Source organism: Pteronotus mesoamericanus, unplaced genomic scaffold, assembly GCF_021234165.1.
Source record: "Pteronotus mesoamericanus isolate MK-2021 breed Mesoamerican mustached bat unplaced genomic scaffold, CSHL_Meso_final contig_121, whole genome shotgun sequence".
NCBI lineage: Eukaryota > Metazoa > Chordata > Mammalia > Chiroptera > Mormoopidae > Pteronotus > Pteronotus mesoamericanus.
This window is the reverse complement of record NW_026555046.1, coordinates 2,429,006-2,450,022: the sequence shown is the minus strand read 5'-3', so window position 1 is coordinate 2,450,022 and position 21,017 is coordinate 2,429,006. Positions and strand designations below refer to the sequence as shown.

The 21,017-nt window shown below is 48.2% G+C and overlaps 1 protein-coding gene across 2 annotated transcripts in view; it reads right to left on the bottom strand.

Annotated features, from left to right (window-relative positions):
• Positions 1-2,400: 2,400 nt before the first annotated feature.
• The window catches only part of CNNM4 (cyclin and CBS domain divalent metal cation transport mediator 4), a 36,683-nt gene continuing 18,066 nt past the window's right edge, over positions 2,401-21,017 (bottom strand). The window contains exons 2-8 of one of the 2 annotated variants that reach the window (XM_054586032.1): positions 12,122-12,265; positions 11,667-11,801; positions 10,539-10,708; positions 10,174-10,270; positions 8,559-8,621; positions 5,209-5,390; positions 2,401-4,922 (exon numbers count right to left, since the gene is read on the bottom strand). In XM_054586032.1, coding sequence (XP_054442007.1) covers positions 4,725-4,922; positions 5,209-5,390; positions 8,559-8,621; positions 10,174-10,270; positions 10,539-10,708; positions 11,667-11,801; positions 12,122-12,265 — 989 coding nt within the window. In that variant the 3' untranslated portion in view covers positions 2,401-4,724. The remainder of the gene's footprint in view (positions 4,923-5,208; positions 5,391-8,558; positions 8,622-10,173; positions 10,271-10,538; positions 10,709-11,666; positions 11,802-12,121; positions 12,266-21,017) is intronic. The other variant, XM_054586041.1, reaches the window with a different exon arrangement.

Genomic DNA, 21,017 nt, shown 5'->3' with positions numbered 1-21,017 from the left:
ATGGGCGACGCGAAGGGGAGTACCCAGGGTCGGGCTAGGGTGCGCTGGGGCGTAAACAAGGGACGCGGGCGGGGCGCGGCGGGGCGGGGCCTGTGGGCGCGGCGCGTGGGGCGGTAGTCTGAGCGCGGGAGACTTGGCTAGCGCCTTGAGGAGTCTCGGGCGGCCACCGGCTGGGATCTTCGTGTTGGGAGACGTGCCGTTCTCTGAGGGAAGAGCCTGGGAACTGCCGGCTAGAGGCAAGGACGTTGAAGGGAGACCCGAAGCTGGGCTCCGGGAAACTCAGATTCGGGAAGATGCTTGTTGATGGCTCCCAACCTCGCTGTAGTCCTAGGACGACGACACAACCCTTGGGGAGGAGGATATAAACACGAGATCGCTACCCCCTGGAACCCTCGCCGCTACTTCATGATGTTTTCCGGGAGAAAAGTAAAGCCTGGCTCGGCGCGGATTGTTGGGTTCCAGCGCTACCTACCTAATATGGCGTCATCCACCCAGGTCACCAACCCAGCCACATTCGGATACAGCGGCTCTGTCAGGAATGCATGGACCTGTCATTCCGCTTGTATTTATTCTTTGGTCTCAGACTTCCTGGGGAAAGGACCTATCTGCCACTTAATTTCGTTGGGAAAACCTTTGGACAGACACTGAGCAATTTGGATCACACTTGAAAAGCACAAATGGTCATTTGAACTGTCAGTATCCAAAAACAAAGAATGCAGAACAGGGCGAAGCTGCTCACTGAGTACTTTCCTATTAGCAGTAGAAACCTCAACTGTACTTCCCCAGTTCCTCAGATGTGCGCCATTTCCCATCCCCTGGTTAGTCGCAGTATCAATAGACACTTGCCACTTGACCTTCCGGTCACTCGTTGACCCTTCGTGGGCCATTTTCCTTACTGATCATTTCCTGTTGGTTCAAGACATTTCCATGTTTTATTCGAATATTTGTTTTAAACCCATAGCTACTGTGACTTCACTGGCTAATTCCTGCTTCCTGTTTGCAAAAGTCACTTCCTCCAGCTGGCCTTCCTCCACCATCTTGACTAGGTTGGGTCAAGGTTATGAGAACTAGCTGCCTCTCTCCAAGAGCATCCAATACTTACCTTATGGTGGTAAGTGCATTCATTCAACAAGTATTTTCTCTATTGAGTTCCTGCAATGTATCAAGTCCCTCTAGTGCTGGGACTGTGTGGAAATAAGAAAGTCCATGCTCTCCTGGAGCTTAGGGTCCAGTGTTGGGACAACAGGAAATGCACAAATCGTATTTTAGTATCTGGCAGTAAGTGCTATGGAGAAAAACAAGACTAGAAGAGAGAGGGGTTGGGACCATGCAGTTTATGTAGGGTGATCTAGGAAGGCTTCTACAAGGAGGTGATTTTGAACAGGACTAGACCAAGCAAGGTGAACCTCACAAAACCTGGGGAAGGTGTTCCAGGTGGGGGAGACAGCAAATCCAAGGGTCCTTGTGTGACTGTCTCCCTCAGGGGGTCTTACTCATTAAAGTTGCTGAGGGACTGGTGGCACCTGGCATGCAACAGGGGCTTTAACATGTGGAACAGATGGGTGGATGACATTTATTCTTCCCACCTATACACAGCTTTTTAAAAATACTTCTTTTATCTAGAATGTCTTCTTTGCATACACAAGTGCCTCCCTTTCTTTAAACATTCCCCCCAACCTGGCGGCTCTGTTAAGCCTAACTGGCTTGAGCCCCCCGGCCTCAACACAATCATTCACTATGGCCAAGACACCTGTGGGCACTGCAGGAGTAGATGTAGTGAGGTCACTCTCAGATGGGCTCCTCAGGAGATGAGCACTCCCATTTCGAGACTACGAGGCAACTGCACATTATAAAGCAATATGATCCCATCTTTGGGTCAGGCTCCTTTCTCCTTCAGCCTCCAGAGTAGCGAGGAGGGGCCATCTGCCCACTTCAACTGCCCGCTCCAGTACCTGCTGGCAGAAGACCCTGTGGTGTCCATTTTACAGGATTTCTAATTGTGGTAACTAAGCACATTTGCCAAGTATGTCTCACAGCTCCTGTGAGACCAGGCCTGATTATACATATTTTGTAAATTACATTTCTGCTTTCTTCTTTTTTTAAAGATTTTATTTATTTTTAGAAAGAGGGGAAGGGAGGGAGAAAGAGGGAAACATCTGGCCCGCAATCCCAGCATGTGCCCTGACCAGGGATTGAACCAGTGACCTTTGGCTCCCAGGCCAGCACTCAATCTACTGAGCCACACCAGCCAGGGCTCTACTGCTGCTTTACTACTACTAAACCGTCCCAGAATACTGGCCCCTTGACCTAACACAAGTGACAGGCACTCCCAAGTCACTTCTATTTCTATGACAGGTACTGAATACTCACTCAAATAGGCAAATTTTAGGCTCACCACGATTTCCTATTTCATTTTTTATTACCAATCAAAAATAAAATTCCATATATTGTTTAGCAAATATCATTGTTTTGTGACAAAAGACACGAGTCATAACAACAAAACTCCCCGAGAGTCAAACTCATAACAATGCCAAAATAAATCACAAAAATATACAAATTAAAATCTTACGCAAAATAAATATGAGTTACTATGATGGCTGTGACTTGCCTACCCATTTGGTGGCCATCTGCAAAGGTCTCCCTTACACAGATGTGCAGGGATGGGCCAGTTCCAGGGTAGAGCTCAGCTCAGGAACCAGAGGTTGGAATAGGAAGTGAAAAATTGCACTGGGAGGAGGAAGTCATTGGACCAGGAATATTTGGAAATAATTACGACCCTATGCAAGAAGTGATTATAAAAGGGAAGGGGAGGGGTGGAGGAAGAGGGACCATCTGTTGATAGGAACTGTGTGTGCAAAGAGGTAGCTGTGGAAGTGTGTGCACCTGCTTTTACTTCACACACACTTGGTTTAGGCCAATGTGCTTGGCCCCACCTGGCACTCGGGTCTCAAGAACGCAGCTTTGCAAGCTTCCATGTGGACTCAGCAAGCTGCTCCTGTAGAAAACTAAGGGGTTTCCCCCACAGGGGACAAAGGTCCAGTGTCTTTTTTCCTCCCGGCTGAGAACCCATGGGTGTCACCACTTTCCCTCAGACTTTTAGGAATAAGTTCTGTGACTGGCCAGGGGCAGGCATACTTGGTGCAAAACATTTCCTGGTCCCAAGACAGGATTCTGCAGGCACCTGAAAAGCAGAGCACTTGGGGTGACAGAACTCACTGGCTGAGGAAAGGAGTAAACAGTACTCAGGTGGAAGGCCTGCAGAGTCTCCCTCGCCAGATCTCAGGCCCCAGCAACTGTTCCATCTGACAAAAGGGCCAACATGGACCTTGGTCCTGCAGTCTCCCCAGCAGTGGGAAGGCCGCAGCCATGCAGCAGGGCCTGATTCAGCCCCAGGGAAAAGGTGCTGGAGCAGGATTTCCTGTGGGCGTGGAGCTCTGCACCACCAGCTTCAGCACAGCCAGGACGACATCTCACACTAGGATTACAGACATGGGGGAAACGTGGCCACCAGTTGTGTGCCTTTAAGGTGAAAACTTTTCCTGGGTCCTGGAAGTGTATAAAGAGGGCGCATAAGCCTCAGCTACAGGGGAAACAGCATGGGCGTGAAGAACCTGCTTAGGTTGGCTTCTTACATGCTCTGTTCTCAATCTCCAAGAGGCCTTGGGGTTTGGATTTCTAAGCTAGTAGGGAGTCTGGAAAGCAACGTACAAGGGTCAGACTGGACTTTGGCTGTGGGGTGGGAAGAGGATGGTATTACTTGCTAATGCATATACCCATGACCGGATTCCCTCCGAGAACCTAAAGGAGTATTGCAAACAAGTCACCTCGAGTGTAGATGCTGTCCCAACCCAGGGGGGATGCCTTTGGTAAAAGTGAGGGCAGCCTGGGGAGCAGGGGCGAGCAAACTGAAAGGTAGGAAACCCTGCCTAAACCGTCAAGTCAGCCCCATTACAAGAGGACAGTTGTCCAAAAGGGCAGACATGAGGCAAACCAATGGAGACGGGTGAGTCCTCAGTGGCCCCAACTCACCAGGAGAGCTTATCAACAGGGTTCTCAGAAAGTCCTGGATCCAGCAAGTGACAGGAGCAGCGCTCCTCTGCTGTAGCTGGGAGTATCAGTTCCTGATCACAGCTCCCCAGAATCCCCTGGCCTCAGCGACGTCAGACTAGCCTCTGTGCACACGTCCAGGCAGTTGTCCTCAATGCTATTTGGTTCTTTGCTTCCTGGGAAGACACGGCTTCTGGGACCCCGTCTTTGGAGGACAAGGAGAAGGAAGAGTGGGCTCCCTGAGTCAGGGACTTAGCCAGAAAGTTGTGGCTGGGAGTAGATAATGGCTATTGCTTCCCAGAGTGAAAAACCCTACCCCCTTTCAAAGTTTCTGTGAAAAAAAATTTTTTTAAATAAAGTTCCTTAACCCTGTCTTCCCCTCCCCAAATGATACTTAAAAAGAGGAGCAATAAGCCTAGTTTAGAAAGTCTCCAGTAAAAACACAGCCTTTCATGTGGTGGCTACTCCATCGCACAGTCCAGGGTTGGGCAGCCGCTACTTCAGAACTGTTCACAGGTCCCCATCAGAGGCCAGCCTCCCCACAGGCTGGGGGCCACCGGGCTGCTCAGTAAGACAGGTTATCTGCACCCCGTGTGCACCCTGACAGGCTCCCTCTCTTCAGGCGGGCCCACTGGGGCGGCCCCCGCGGAGCTGGCAGGGGGCCCCGGGCCCTCCTGTCAGATGGTGTTCTCAGGACCAGCTTTGTGCAGCGTGGCATTGCGCTCATTGAGGAGAGTTGTGGTCTCGTCCACCACAGGCAGCTCAGGCTTGTCTACCAAGTTCTCCGTGCAGATGGTGCACCCATCCAAGGGAAACTGAGGGCAGTTCTCCATCCGTGAGGCCATCAGCCCGTTCTGGTACTGTTGCCGGGTGATCTGCAGGAGGGAGGGGTGAGGGTCACTAAGAGCAGGGATGAGAGGCCAAGAGACCTTTCACCAGAGATCTGAGGAGGCAGGACCAGCAGGACAGAGACTGAAAATCCAGAAGGAGGATGTGAGCAGGGGGAATCTCTAGAAACCAGTCAAGAGTAAGCAGCAAGACTAAGGAAGGCACTTATGTCAGCCCTGGGCCTTATGTTCTGGGTGGTGGAGGGAAGGAAGAGTTGCTGATTCCTGAGGCAGTGATCCAAATGTCCAGACCGAGGCAGTGGGAAGCACTCACCTTAATGTACTGCAGGTCCATGAGCGCCCGGACACTGAAGTCAGAGACATACTGGCCCAGGACAGAGCTGCCAAACTGGTTGCTGCTGCCTGTCAGGGGAGCTGCGATCGAGAGGTCCGTGCGGTCTGGGTAACTGAGGGAGGCTGAGCGGCTCAGGGGTGTGGGGTGCGATGGGGAGCGGTCTGTGGGGAGAGAGAGGCTGTCAGGCCCCAAGCCACCCTGGTGCCCTCACAGCCTCTTGTCTAGCCTTGTCCCAAGGATGCCCAGAGGATGCTGCCCCACCAGGAATAAGAACACTTCTTAAGGACAATGAGAAGCTCTCACCACAGAAGCTCTGACCTCATCAAAGCAAATGAGTTAGTCTGTTTAGCAGTGTTGCGCGACAACTATTAAAATGTCTATCAAACAAAACAGAAAACAAAATCAAAGTCTCAGAGAGTTTATGGCTACAAAACTCAAACAACTGACCAGTCAAGGGCAGCACAATGGTCACCCTCATGTGGCAGCCTCTCCCCTTGTCTCAGTAACAGCTTGTGTCAATGGACACAAACTGCGTACCTTTAAATTACATGAAAAGAAACATTACACAATTTGCACTCTCACGACACACACATACACACACACCTCAACATGACACCCTGCTCACAACTAAAAATGATGTTAAGAGGTCAAACATTTGTTCTGCACATGACCTGTTCTGTGTGGACAGTCCTACCCACTGGTGTCTGCTGAGCCCCAGCCAGCCTGACAGGGGTCTGCAGGCAGCAGGTTCCTTTCCCAGGAACTAGAGGCTCCAGAGCTTCAGGATTCCTATTCCCAGCTAGCTCCAGTCCTCCTCCTGGGAGGCAAAGCCTGGGCAGTGTTGGCGGGGCCTCTTCCCACCACCAGCAGCAGCTCAGGCCTCATTCCGTTGACTGTAACCAGAAAAGGGGGATGATTCAACCTCAAATGAGGAAGGATCACACTCCTTATTTTGAAAAAGAAACCGCACACATTATTAGGCATCATTAGCTCTAATTTTTAAAAACACTTACAAAACAATAACATCCACAAAGGAGTTAACTGTGAAGGCATGCTGGCTTGTTTCAAACAAAGAAGAAGTAGACTAAGCTGATTTGCTTAGTTAAGTACTAAGTTACTAACTAATTACTAAGTTAGCCATTCTATCAAATAGCTCAGTGAAGAGAGCAAACATCTGGGTGACTGAGGGACAAACAGAGCTTTACCAAAGTGAGACTGAATCAGTAATACGCCATCTTAGAACTTCATTCAGAAAACAAGGGTAATATAGTCTGGATATTCTACGATTGGGTAGTGTACAATCGTTAGAGGATCATGTGCATGTGTCACTTATTCCAACCTAAGTAACACCTCTGATTAAGTTCTAGAAGAAAACAAATACTGGGGATATCAATATTCCACATTAACGGGAGCATTTGAGATCTTGCTTCCTTGTCATACCACCTTGAATGTGCCCGATTCTCGTCTGATCTCGGAGGCTAAGCAGAGTCAGACCTGGTTAGTACTTGGATGGGAGATCTTGCTTCCTGGCAACTGTCATCAGTTCAGTTCAAATAAACTCTTATAAAAATTCAAAAAATACTTTGCATTGATTACTTGGATCATGGAATGCTTTTAATTAATGCCTATTAACATTCCAGAACAGGAAATGAATTTAAAACCAGCACAAATTGGTGACATGGCCTATTAAAAATAGAGGCCCTAAAGAAAAATATAACAAAATACAAAGTGTTTGTTTCTGAAAAATGAAATTACAATGCTTCTTAATTTTCTTAAGACTCTTTTCTATATTCCCAGGAGGTTATGTTACTTTTATGATTAAAACAAAACAATATATACAAAAAAGGGATTTTTAATTTGGTAATTCCGTTTCTAAAAGAATATTCTATGGACATAATCTCAAACACAGAAAACGTTTTTCACAAAGAGGTTTACATCATGGTATTATTTAAAATATAGACCCCCATGAATGTGCATGAGGGAGAATAACAAATGAAAGCACATCTGCCTGATGGGACTCTGTGGCTCCAACTAGAAAGCTTATGAAAAAGCATCTCTGGTCCCATATCAGGAAAAAACATAGGAATTCAAACCGTGTATGCATAAACTCCTGGCCATATGTGCAACAAGAAAGTGCAGAAGAGGAAGAGGGAGGCAGGTCAGTGAAGGCCACATGGTCCATCTGTCCTCATCAGACACCCGCTGCTCAAAGGTCATTACTGGCTTCCTGCTTCCCATCACAGCCAACAGTTGGTTGTGTCTGAAAGGTACCAGTGACTTTTCAGAAGAGGATCAATAGCAAAGTGTGTTTTGGTACAGTTAAGAAGAAAAAAAACCAAACAGATGTAGGAATGTAAAATGGGAAACAGTTGATCGAGGTACTAGGTTCTTAGGCCTGTGGAAGCTCAGGAGCTTCTCCAGGTCACGCACAGAGACTGGAGCTCAAGGCACGAGCCATGCTTTTAACCTCCTCAGGGTTCACCAGGCCAGGCCAGGATTCTGGTGACACGGCCAGCACCTCCCGCCACCGTGTGCTGCCTCAGAATATGAGGGACAGGGACCCCTTGAGTGAGTAGGAATAAATCTGGCCAACACAGTCCCACCAGTCCCGGGACAGGGCTCAGGAGTACAACATCCTAAGGCCAGAAATAGCATATGGCGTTTGGCTTTTTCCTAAACACTTAGAATGTCACATTTTAGTTGTAACAGAGAAAAAACAAATAATAATTGAGCTCTAACTAAACATTTACATCAATTCCCTCATTGCTCCCAACAATTCTAAGGGTGCACATGAGGAAACCAAGACTTTGGGAGGGTAAGTCGGTCCCTCGGAATTGTTTAGCTCGTAGCTGTGGAGATGGCAATCACAGGACAGTCTGACTGCGGCTGCACTGCTAACTGCCTAGCCACTGCCTCCCCCTGCTAGAACGACACCAGGAGTCGCAGAAGGAAAAGCAAAGCCTGTGGAGAAGTGTGGAACGTTTTTTAGAGAAAGCTGATGAGATGACAAATCTGAGTGGCCTTGATCAGGGTGGCTGAACAGCTGGGCTCATTTGGCCTGGCTGCGAGTAACCCTCCATCCCAGCCTATCATCTGAGAGAAAGAGCAAGAGAGAGTGTATGTGTGGCATGTGCATGTGCGCACACCTTTTCAAAGACTGAAGAACCTTCAGCGAAGCACTTCAAGGACCAGGGCAAAGCCACCAAGCTGACCCTCAAGTGTGAACAGGTGGGAAGCTCCAGTGCCTACTGGGACAGGTTAATACAGCTGCAGTGTGTGGGCTCAGGCGACAGGTGGCAGTGCAAAGTTCCCCAGCCATGCCACGTTACCTGAGAGCCAGGAGAGTAGGGAGTTCCGCTTGCCAGGCGGACACCCGACCTGGGTTGAAGGCACTGGAGCAAAAAAGGAAAAGGTCAGTGGTGGGTGGGGTCCAGGTCAAGAGGCAGGACATAGCGCCAACAGGAATGGTCTAGAGAAGCAGATCTGCTGTCCAAGCTCCCTACAGCAGCAAGGGGGCACAATGGAAAAGAAGACGGCTTTGATAGAAAGGGTACGCAGGGGATGCTGGTGGATTGGACCCAGAGCTCCTACAGGGAATCCAGAGCCCCGAGAAGTCATCTCCCTTCCTTCCCGCCACTGCAAATGGGAACTAAGTGTCTCCAGGTCAAGGAACAGAATCCAGGAACATGATGACGGCCTCTGAGGCATTGCTGCAGAGAGAGTACCTGGAAGAAATGTCCCATGACTGTGTGCCCTTCTGAACAAGATTTCCCCAAGCTGAACGCAAGAGGTGCTCTCAGGAGGGGCAGAGAAGTCTTCTCCAGGGCTCTGGAGCCTTGTCTCTCCTCTTCCCTTCTCCCCTCCCTCACAGGCTGTTTACGCTGGTAGAGGGGCAGAGCTGTGTCACACCCACGCACGAACCGAGCTGTGTCAGTAAGAATGGATGCCCAGGCTCCCACACAGGGTCCTCTTTGTCAAAGGACAACAGGCACAGCCTAAGCTCCCAGGAGCTGCAGCACCCGACTCACTGTGTAGCCTGTCGCCCAGCACCAAAGTGGGCTTCTACTCTCCAGCCTGCAGCCACTGGGGCCCGTCTCAAGGCTTGGAGGGGTCCTACAATGAGTGAGAAGCTGCGCTGGCCCCTTTAGCAAGGGGTATCTGAGCCACCCAAAACTGAAGAAGCAGAGGGCTCTGGGGTGGCCAAAGAGGCCCTTCCTTGGTCTTGCCATTACCTCTGCTGGAGGTTGTCCAGTACCCTTTTTGCCCTCAAGTCCCTTTATTCGATCACAACTTACCCTTGACCAAGAGGCAGCAGCTAAGCCCAAAGAAATCAAACCTGTCTGCAACCTGCCTTGGCCTGGCTCCCAAATGCAGGCATTTTGGACCCCCTCATCCCCATCCCTTGGTTCCCTTCTCCTAGTTTTCATAGACAAAGCCCTGTAGCTTCCATCCGCTGGCCTCCTCTCTCAACTCGCCGCCTGCTGTGATGGCCAGTGAGGGCCACCACAGCCTGCTTATCTACTGCCCCATTCTACCGTCATATTTCCCCTGTTCAAAGCCTTTTAACAGCTTCCTGTTTACTATCACAATCAAATACCATCAACTTTCCGGGGCTCCCCAACTCATCCTTACTCGCCAGTCTTCCTCCATTGTGGGAGGGTGGTCTCCTCCCGATCTCAGGACACACTCTTTGCTCCTTCCAGGCCTTTGCCCAGAATCCCTCCTCACCCTATCCCATCCTCTGCATCCTGTCCAAAGAAGCAGGTCACTCTGCTCTTCCAGACCACCTCCTCTAGGCCCCGGTGGCTCTGGCACACACTGGTCTCCCTCTCCTCAAACCACTTAGGTTATGAACTATCTGGATTCCAAGGTGCTGGGGGCCACTCACTGCTGCTCCACTCCAGGTCCACTGGAGGGCAGCACCGGGACAGCCCAGCAACTCACCAGGGGGAGCTGAAGACAGGGCCATGGTCCCGTAGTAGGAGAAGGCACCCGTCTCAAACTTCATGTTCTCCTTCCCAGCCTCCACCTCTACCTTCCCCTGAAAGAACACAGGGTTAAGGTTACAGAGTGAGAAGCGGAAAAAAAAAAAAAAAAAAAAAAAAAAAGACAAGGCAAGAGGGGTGATGGCAGTGTGAGCCTGAGGAAGAGGTCAGGGGACCTGACCTGAGGGCTCAAGGGTGGTCACTCGGAAGAGAAAGGGCAACAGGGAACACAGGCTCAGAGCAGGCCACATGGTCTCGGGGCAGGAAAGCCCTGTGTCCTCACCATCTCAGCAGTGGGAAAAGCAGGTGTGGGCAGGCACTCACCTGCAGGATGAGGATGAAGTAGTCGGCCGGCTTGTTCCGGGTGTACAGATAGTGGCGGACATAGTACTTGTTGTGCTCGTCAAACTTGAGTTCCTGAATGACGTCTGGGTACTTGAGTAGCCGAAGTAGGATCTTCTCTGACATCAGAGAAGGGCTGAACTGTGGGACCTCTGCAGGGGGAGAGAGGAGGATTTCATATGGGGCCACGCTGGGCCCCGCCGGGACACAGTCACTGCAGTGCAGGGACAGCTCCCTCACTGCCAGGCCTTTCCATTTGGTTCCGAGGGAAGGGCAGGCTCTGGGCTCCAGACTGGTCAGACTGGAGTCTGTCTGCCTGTTGGGCCTGAACAGTGGCCCCTGAACTACCAGGATATGACTTTGGCAAGTTACTTAACCTACTTATATCTCAGTTTCCTTATCTGTAAAATGGGGATTAAAAACTTTAGAGTTGTTGTGAGGTTAAACAGGACAGCACACATAAAGCACTTAGACACATTCTTGGCATATAGAAAGTGTTTGATAAATGTTATTGTCATTGTTATCATTATCAACATTATGCATATCCTGGCAGAAAAAAATAAAGGAGAAGGAATTATTGAAGTCAGATTGGGGTCCGGGAAGGGAGTGGGCAGGAGTCTTTCTCATCCATCGCCAAAGTCTCCAAGGGAGCTATGAATCCAGGGTGAGAGACATGACATTGATCTAGAGGTCAAATCCTGCAGTCAAGTCCAGCATATGCAGGCAGAGGGGAGGCAGGAGGGACAAGAACAGAGCTAGTATAGGCTCCTCAAGGGGATGAGCCAGGCAAGGACAGTGCACTGCACCAGGGTGGGCCCACAGTACATACAAGGGCCTGCTTCTCCCTCATACTCCACGAGACTCAATGAGCCCACCTCAGGTCCTCCTGGGGCTTATTTTCAAAATTAACCTGATGCTTCCTAGAAGGCTGCAAGAAGGAAAGCAAATCGCAGGGCACACCCAGGGATGTGGGAGCTGCCTCGCCCCGTGGGGGTTTCCCTGCACCTTGCATCTGTATAGCCTCATCCCATGGGTGGAATAGCCAGGGATCCAGTCCTACTCCCTCTGTGACTGTCCCACCAACAATGAAGGCCCTCCTTTTGCCCTTACCCGTGGACAGGAAGCGGTGAGCAGCCAGGAGTAGCTGAGGTGAAATTTTCACCTTGAGTTCATTGTCAGCATCCTTGAAGGCTGAGAAGTCCCGTTTGTTCTTTTCAGACACCCGTTTCCGGCTTCGGTTGTCAGCTACAAAAGAACAAATCTGGAGCTGAGCATGTTGTCCCCACAGTGGACTCAGAAATAGACTAGAACCTGCTTGCCAGCTCCCGGCTCGGCAGTCCCTCCCTCCACACACAAGCTGCAGTGCGTGGGCCAGGGCAGCTCCCCAGGCTGATGTTGAGGCTTACGACCAGGAGGAATCAAGGCAGCCTTTGTTCCCTGCTCTAAGCAACATGCTCCCAAATCATCGCAGCCTGCATCCTGCACAGTGGCCTTACCACCCAGGACAGCAGATGTCATGTCTAAGCAGGAAAGGACTCTGGGCCTGTGGGGAGGGTGGAACTCACTGTACATATCCGACTCGTCCAGGATCTCAGACTTGATGATCTCCTCAATGACGTCCTCCAGGGTGACCAGGCCTAGAACCTCATAGAAGGGGTCACCTTCACCCTCGTTGTTCACCTTCTGCACGATGGCCAGGTGGGACTTCCCTGGCAGACAATACAATGAGTCAGACAAGAGCAAAGGGACCAATCATGAGACTCCTCCACCAAAATGTTAACACACTTGGGGTCATGAGTCATTGGGGTGGGGTCAGGGGTGGGGGTTTTTCCCCCTTTTTTGTATTTCCTGAAGTTTCTATTGCAAAAAGATACTGCTTTAATGAAAAAGAAAACTAAAAGTATTTTTTAATGGTAAGGCATTAAGGACTATTGGTTTAAAAAGAATGAAAATGATAAGGTCCCCCTGAGGAGGGAAAGACCCATACTGACAACCCAAGGGCAGAGAAGCCTTATGTCATAGACAGGTGAGTGCCAGCTGGAAAAGGGGCTCCCCTTTCATGGGGTTTCAAGGGCCATTCACAATGTGTCACTCAGCTCCTTAGCAAAACTCCCCTGTGAATACCCTGGAACCATGACACTCACTGCCCAATGCAAAGCCTCTGCATTCCCAAAGCCATTAACAAATTAGCCTGATATAATCAGGGCCAGGCAGGCAGGCACTGTAATTAGAGAAAGGCAACCCTTTCAACCTAAAGCAAGAGAAAGTTAGGAAGGAGGTTGGGGGGAAACCTTCCACAGAAGCTTTGTGAAGCAGCTGGGTTTGCCAGGCCCTCTTGGGTCCCTACCCTGCTCTTGTGCCCCTGAACCCACTGTATGACAATACGGAGACAGCCCAGAGGGCTTGGCCCACATTCCAAGTTGAACAGACCGTGGGACATAGATTTGGAACAGCCTCAGGTAGAAAGCCCTGGGAGAGCTGTGAAGGTCAAGTCAGAGTCTCTTCACAGCTTCCCCTTCACAATCAAATCTTAGGGTGTCACTCTAAGGATGTCCCTGTAGACAATGTTTTCTAGATTTCTTAAGGCCACAGGAAATTCCCAAACCCTAGCTTGTGCTCTTCAAAACTCCTAGAGGCCTCTTAGGGAAAACAGACACCAGTCCTCACAGCCAGCATTTGAAAAAATGAATTAAAAAATCTGCGTACACCCACGTGGTGGGGGGAAATACTGTCCTGTGAAACATTCTCACACACACAGTGCAAGTCACTATGATACATTTATTTCTGTCTTTGAGTTGTGATCAAAACACTTTCAGCACCTTGCCAGACAAAACCATAGCTAGACTCAATTAAAAATTTCCTTGTGTCTTCTACAGATGATCCAACAAGAGCAATGACCTGCCAGGGCCCTCAAGCAGCAGCCAGTCAGGGCCAGGACCTGGCCTCTTCTCCTGCTGGAGGCTGCCCATCAAGGAGAGCCCTCTAGGAAGAAAAAAAATGCTCTGAAGGGCCTGGGGCAGCCAGTGTAGCCTATGTCATCAGACGGGAATGAGAATTAGAGTAGGTAGCTTTTATCACCTTCCAGACTGGCACACTCTACAAGCCTGGTGATGCCCAGTGCGAGCGCCCTCACAGGCACTCTGGTTGGTGAGCAGAACAGGCACATTTCAGGAGGACGATTTGGCATCACGTCTCAAAACGAAGGGTCCCTCACCTTGGCCTGAGAAATTCAACTTGTAGGAACTTATCCTGTGGCAGTAATCTTCACTAATGTGGAAAGACATAAAAGCAAAGGGGGTCATCAAAACATTCTCTTTCACAGAGCCTCAAACCAGAGACTGAAACTTAAATCAATACCATTGGAGCAGGAGTGCTGAACAGAAGCTGCTGCTGCTGCTGCCTGGGGAGAGACAGCAGGGTCGGAAGGATGAAATGTGGAACAAAACCCAAGCAGGCCACTAGTGGAAGAACAAGTGACAGGGCAGAATGTATGGTGCCATCTGCCTGCATAGGAAGCGGGGGAGGGGCAAGGGTCCGGGGCGGCGGGGGAGGGGCGGGGGGGGACGGACCTTGAAATGTCTGGAAGAGATAACAGTGGTCACCTCGGGGGGCTTTTGAAGTTGAGGGGGAGCTATTATCACTTACTCTATATTCTTCCATATTGTTCTACTTGATGGGCATGTTTTACTTCTATATTATTAATCCTCACCTGAAGATATGTTTACTGGTTTTAAAGAGAAAAGGGGGGAGAGAGAGAGAGAGAGAGAGAGAGAGAGAGAGAGAGAGAGAGAGAGAGAGAGAGAGATCGGTTGCTCCCATATGTGCCTTGACTGGGGATCGAAATCGCAACCTAGGTATCTGCTCTGACCAGGAATCGAACCTGCAACTTTTGGTGCACAGGACAATGCTGCAACCAACTGAGCAAACCAGCCAGGGCAAATTCTTTATTTTCTTAATTGAGAGAAAAATTAAGGGGAAGCCCTAGCTGGTGTGGTTCAGTGGACTGAGTGCCGGCCTGCAAACAAAAAGTTGCTGGTTCGATTTCCAGAGAGGACACATACCTGGGTTGCAGGCCAGGTCCCCAGTAGATGGCACAAGAAAAGCAACCACACATTGATGTTTTTCTCCCTGTTTTTCTCCCTCCCTTTCCCTCTCTCTAAAAATGAATACATAAAATCTTTCAAAAAAAACTAAGGGGAAAAACAAAATTAAGGGGAACAAAGGAAACTGGTGAAGGAGTCTAGACTGAGCAAGGGCCCTGTGCCTGTACTGCCGCACATGGAGCCCCAGGAATGGGGCACATCTCTGATGCTGCCCAGTTAGCAGCACCCTGCTCACACCCCAGAAGTCACAGCCCCTGAAGACTCAGCTTCAATGATCTGAGAAAATGTCCCCCAATAAAAATTTCCAATCAACGCATGGTCAAGGGCTGCACTAGGCTCACCAGGAAAGGCTGGTGGCTCCTCTAAAAAACAGAAATATCCCTCCTGTGGGTGAAATGGGCTGATTCCTTGAGCCTGATTAAAGCCACCCTCAGCCTCTCTGCTTTCTGAGGCTACTCTGTCTATGGAACCCAGTGGTACATGTAGCGCCCTCTAGTGGCAGCACCATCAAGCCAGGTACTGCGTAGATGTGCAGACCTGGGGACACTGCCTAGTCACCCCTGCTCTGCACCCTAAAGAGCCCAGTGCACTGGCGCTGACTATGACTGGCCAGTTGGGGACCCCACACAAATGACTACTTAGTCACACTCTACTGATCCAGCCATCGGACCCTGGGTTGTGTTTGCCTTTTTTAGTTTTTCTGCTCCAAAGGGGCAGGGGATTTTTTGTTCTGTTTGTTTTTGTTTTTGTCTTAGCAGCATGTTCCTCTTTTCAAAGTCAGCAATGACTTCCAGTAGTGGGGGTCTCATGCTCCGGCTGCAGCCTCTGACCAGGGGCCACTCTCCCTCCTCCAGGAAATCTCCTGGTATTCCTTTGACCTCAGGGCCTGCTCCATCCTCTTAAATGCAAGAGGATCCCAAGGCTCAGTCCTTGTGTCAGGTCCTTTGCCTCATGACTTTAAATACAAACTATATGTCAGGGCATCTCAAATAAATATTTGCAGCCCAACCCTCTTCTGTGCCCTCCAACTCCCATATCCAACTGCTTGCTGACAGCTAGATGCACGCAGATATCTAACACCTTGAACTTACTGCCAAAACCAAGCTCCTGCACTTACCCCAGCCTTCTCCATCTTTCTCTATCCAGCTGACTGGCATGAGAGAGAAAACTTCGCCTCCTCTATTTCTCTACCCTTCTACATTCAATCATTTCAGTAGATCTGTCACCTCTGCCCGCAAGAAGCACCCAGAATCCAGCTTCGTCTGGCGGCCTCCACTGCTTCCATTCTGGGCCACATGTATCTCCTTCTCACCCAGAGGGTAGAAACAGCTTCTTACCATCACTCTGCTTCATCCTGGGTCTACTTTCAACGCAGCAGTAAGGGGAAGCCCCTCATAGGGAAGTCAGGTTGCCTCATGCCCCATTCCATATACTAGCCACAGTCCTCAGTGGCCAGGTCCCACTGCCCCTCATGCTGACACCTCACCCACCTTACCCATCTCTCATGTGCTGAGATCAGCCTCAGTTTCCTTGCTGTTCCTCAAACAGCTAAGGCTGCTCCCTTTACGTGGCCACTTCTCCCCCACACACCTGCATAGCTCACCTCCCCTTCATGTCTGTTCAAATGTCACCCTCTTAGTGAGAGCCTCACTTACAACAACCCCTCCTCTAACACCCAAGCCAGTCCTTAGTTCATCACCTAAAATAAATGATATAACACGTTTATTCAGTTTATCGTTTATAGTCCCTCTTTTCCCACCAGATTGCGAGTCCATTGCCGCAGGGGATTCAGTTTGTGCTCCCAAAACTCAGAACAGTGAGTGGCATACAGTAACCATTCAGTGAATGTTTGTAGGGAAATGACTTATTCACATGGGAAGGGGGAAAGGGATGGTGACTAGAGAAAGGATTATTTTTAATTTTAGCAATCAAAAAGTTTCTGTAATTCATAAATAACTGCTAAGTGATTTACCATTTAAAACAAAAGGCTCAACTTAGGACATACATGTTTATGATTCTCATTGAATAGAACTTAAATCTAACAGAATTTTATTTTTTATGAGTTACCTCACCTTTCTTAAAAAAATATTTTTTAAATTTATTTTTAGAGAGAGGGGAAGGGAGTGGAAAAGAAAGGGAGAGAAACATCAATATGCAAGAGATACATCGATCGGCTGCCTCTCATACACTCCCCAACTGGGGACCTGGCCCACAACCCAGGCTTGTGCCCTGACCGGGAATCAGACCAGCAGTGTTTTGGTTCGCAGGCCAGCACTCAATCCACTGAGCCACAACAGCCAGGGCTGAGTTACCTCATCTTACTATTGGTGTCTATTCAACTGGATAACTGGGTTTTAGAAGTGGTTGAGGTGAGAAATGAAACATGAAAATTTGAGTAACACATCTACCTTAAAAGCTGAGAACCCCACATTTTTTTCAGAACAATCTTTATTCAAAGAAAAAAGACTGAAGAAATATAGCTAAATGTTCATATTTGGCTAATACATAGGAAATTGCTGGTATTCAACTATTTTTGACCAACAAAAATAACCTCCTATGATTTAACCTAACAGTACGGGGAATTCAAAATGGTTTTTGTTTTCTTTTTTGTACTTTTCTGAGCAGAAATTCCAAAATTTCTGTAGTCAGTAGTATAAATTTTATCATCAGAAAGATGCACATACATTAAAGTTAGTTGTAAAAGACTCTCATACTGCTTCCTCTGGGACTTGGGGCTTCCTGTGCGTTTAATTCAAGCACTGTTCAGAACCTGGCTGTGGAGAGCAGCACCCTAAAGTTGCTTTCTCTGTCTCCTATGGGCCACACCTGGCTGCCAGCTTGTCACTACATCCTTCATCACACTGTGTCCAGCTAGTCTCCTCCAAGGTCAGAGAACTGCACTATGAGACCTCTAGAAATGCCAGAGGGGCCAAAGAAACCAGACAGCAAATCCGAGCTTCTTCTACTGCCCTCTCTCACCTGGAACAGGGGCAAGGAGTGAGGAACCCAGACCTGCGTCTAGAGGCAACCCCTCCCCTGACTCAGACCTGGGTGCCCCAGCTCTTCCTTTCCCAGAACTTGCGTGGCTGTATTGCCTGCTTGTTCCATTGCCCAACTGGCGTCCATGTCCCCACGGAGCAGGCTACAGCTTGGCTAGGCCTGACCTGTGACTTCACTCCTCCCCATAACTCCCCATCTTCACCCCTCCCCTCCAAGCACACAGCAGATGCTCTAAGCTCTTTGCTGAATACATACAGGTGGTCTTCAGGAGCCCCAGGAAGCCCAGTCTTCAGCTTCTGCTGTGCCCTCCTCCCTCATAAAAAGCTTTCTCTCTCAAAGACATAACAAGGACAAATCACTAGTACTGGGTTTCAAAGTCCACAAGGGCCCTACTCACCAGTTCTGGCTGCATTTCTCAGAGATTAGATCCAAATGCTCCAGATCAGAAGTGGGTTCCACCACCCAAAACGCTGTCAGCGGCATCCTCCTCACTGGCCTCCCTGGCTAGCCCTGCTTCTCAACATCCCAGGTCCCAAGGACTGACCCTTAGCTCTCAGGCCCTCCTGTGGTGCCCTCCTTTCCTGGGAAACCCCTCCTTTCTCCTCCCTCCACCCTGGCCACGGGCAACAGCAGGATTAAGTGACTATTAATAGTGCTGACCTCAACCAGTAGGAGGAGAGGACCCAGCCCAGCAAGATGCAGATGGGGCAGGAGAGGACCCAGGAGGACACAGAGCAGCAGAATCCCTGCACAGCCCTCCTACCCCGCACCCCTCAGCTCCAAGGTGGGAGGGTGACCCCCACAGGGAGGGCTGGGCTGAGAGGGGCAGGAGAAAGAGGTTTAATCAAGAAGCAACTTAAAAGAACACTGAGGAGGTCCTTCATTTTAACATAAGTTAATATATATTATCAGACCCTATTGCCTAAAACACTGCACTACTGATGAAAACAAGAACATTCTTTTTTCAGGATTTGGTAGTATGTGTCAAAGTGTAAAATGTGCAAGATCTGGACTCAGCCAATCTTCCACTTCTAGGAAAAACCTTAATGCAAAAGAAATACCCAGGCCAGTGTGCAAGTTGTGCCTAGCAGAGTCTGTCCAAAGTACTTTATGACACGGTATTGCAGCCACTGAAAAAAGAGGCTGAAGCACAGAGATTTAGAGAGATGGTACTCACTGTCTGCGTAAAGCAGAAAAGTTACAGAACAGGACAATAAGAAAAATCAAGTTGTTTTTTATGCTTTGGCTTACTACATTTTAAAATCAGTATGTATTATTTTGTTTCCTTTTATAATTAGAAAAGATAACAATGATATCTCATTTATGGGAAGGACTGAGGGCAGGAGGTGGAAGTGGGTGGGGCAGGGGAAAGTGGTGGCGGGAAAATGGAGACAAATACATTTGAACAATAAAAAAATAAAATAAAATAAATAAAAGTTAAAAATTTAAAAAAAATACCTCATTTTGAGACGGGGAAAAGCAAATATAGTTCATTGCTGACCAACTTGAAGAAAACATACCAAAAATATCTACATTTTGGGTGGTGAAATAAGAGTGACTTTTATTTTTTAAAAATATTTTACGGTTTATACTATTACAGTTGTCCCGATTTTCCCCCTTTTGCCCCCCTCCACCCAGCGCCCCCACCAACTCCCTTAGGCAACCCCCACCACTGTTGTCCATGTCCATGGGTCCTGCATCTGTGTTCTTTTTGATTAATCCCCTCACCTTCTTTCAATTAGTCCCACCTCCCCCACCCCTCTTACAGCTGTCAAGTCTGTTCCATGTTTCTAAGCCTCTGATTCCATTTTGCTCATTAGTTTATTTTGTTCATAAGATTCCACATGTAAGTGAGATCATTTGGTATTTGTCTTTCATTGACTGGCTTATTTCACTTACCATAATAGTCCCCAAGTCCATCCATGCTGTTGCAAAAGGTAAGAGTTCCTTCTTTTTTACTGCTGCATAGTATTCCATGGTGTAAATGTACCACAGCTTTTTTTATCTACTCATCTACTGATGGGCATTTACGCTGTTCCCAGATCTTGGCTACTGCAAGCAATGCTGCTATGAACATAGGGGTGCATGTACTCTTCAGAATTGGTGTTTCAGGATTTCTTAGGATATAATTTCCAGATGTGGAATCACTGGCATCAAAAGGTAGCTCCATTTTTAATTGTTTGAGGGAACTTCATACTGTTTTCCACAGTGGCTGCACCAGTCTGCATTCCCACCCGTTGGTACACTAGGGTTCCCTTTTATCCATATCCTCACCAGCACTTGTTTGTTGATTTTTTAATGATAACCATTTTGGCAGGTGTGAGGTGATAACTCATTATGGTTTTAACTTGCATCTCTGATGGCTAGTGATGTTGAGCATTTTTTCACATGTTGATAGGCCACTGACATGTGACACTGTATGTATTCCTTGGAGAAGTGTCTACTCAAGTCCTTTGCCCATTTTTTAATTAGATTGTTTGTCTTCCTGGTGTTGAGTTGTGTAAGTTCTTTATATATTTAGGAAATCAAACATTTATCTGATGTATCATTGGCAAATATGTTCTCACATACAGTGGGTTCACTTTTCATTTTGATGATGGTTTCTTCAGCAGTGCAGAAGCTTTTTAATTTGATGTAGTTCCATTTATTTATTTTTTCTTTGTTTCCCTTGCCCTAGGAGGTATATTGGCAAAAATACTGCTATGCAAAATAATTTAAAATTTTATTTAAGCCTTTTATCCATTTTGAGTTTATTCTGGTGTGTGGTGTAAGTCGGTGGTCCAGTTTCATATTTTGGCATGTACCAGTCCAGTTCTCCTGGCACCATTTATTGAAGAGGCTGTCTTTACTCCATTGTACGCAATTGCCTCCTTTGTCAAATGGTTACTTTCATTTCTTAATCTTTTCCACTTTTCTCGAAGCTTCTACAATAAACATAATACTTTCTTTTTATTTTTTAAGCTTTGTTCACCTCCCCTGTGGAGCATGCCACTAGTGGACACCAAGGAGGACTTAACTCCCTCTCCCTTTTACTGCTAGACACAACTGATTCCAGTTTTTTCCTTTTGTCCCTGTAGGTCCATCATTTGACGTACGTGAGATGACAATACATTTCAAGATGTATTTAGGTCAAAAAGTTCGTGCATTGACTAATTTTTTAGATACTGCCAAATTGTCTTCCAATATCAGGGGGCCCAGTTTTCACTCTCACCAGTACAAATTATATTCATTGGCTCTTGATCTATTCCTCAACCACCAGCACAAAGGCTAAGTATTAAATACATAGCAGGTGCTCAATAAGCTGGCTATTCAGTAAATACCACCAATGAAAAAACTGCATTATAGTTAGTATGTTTTT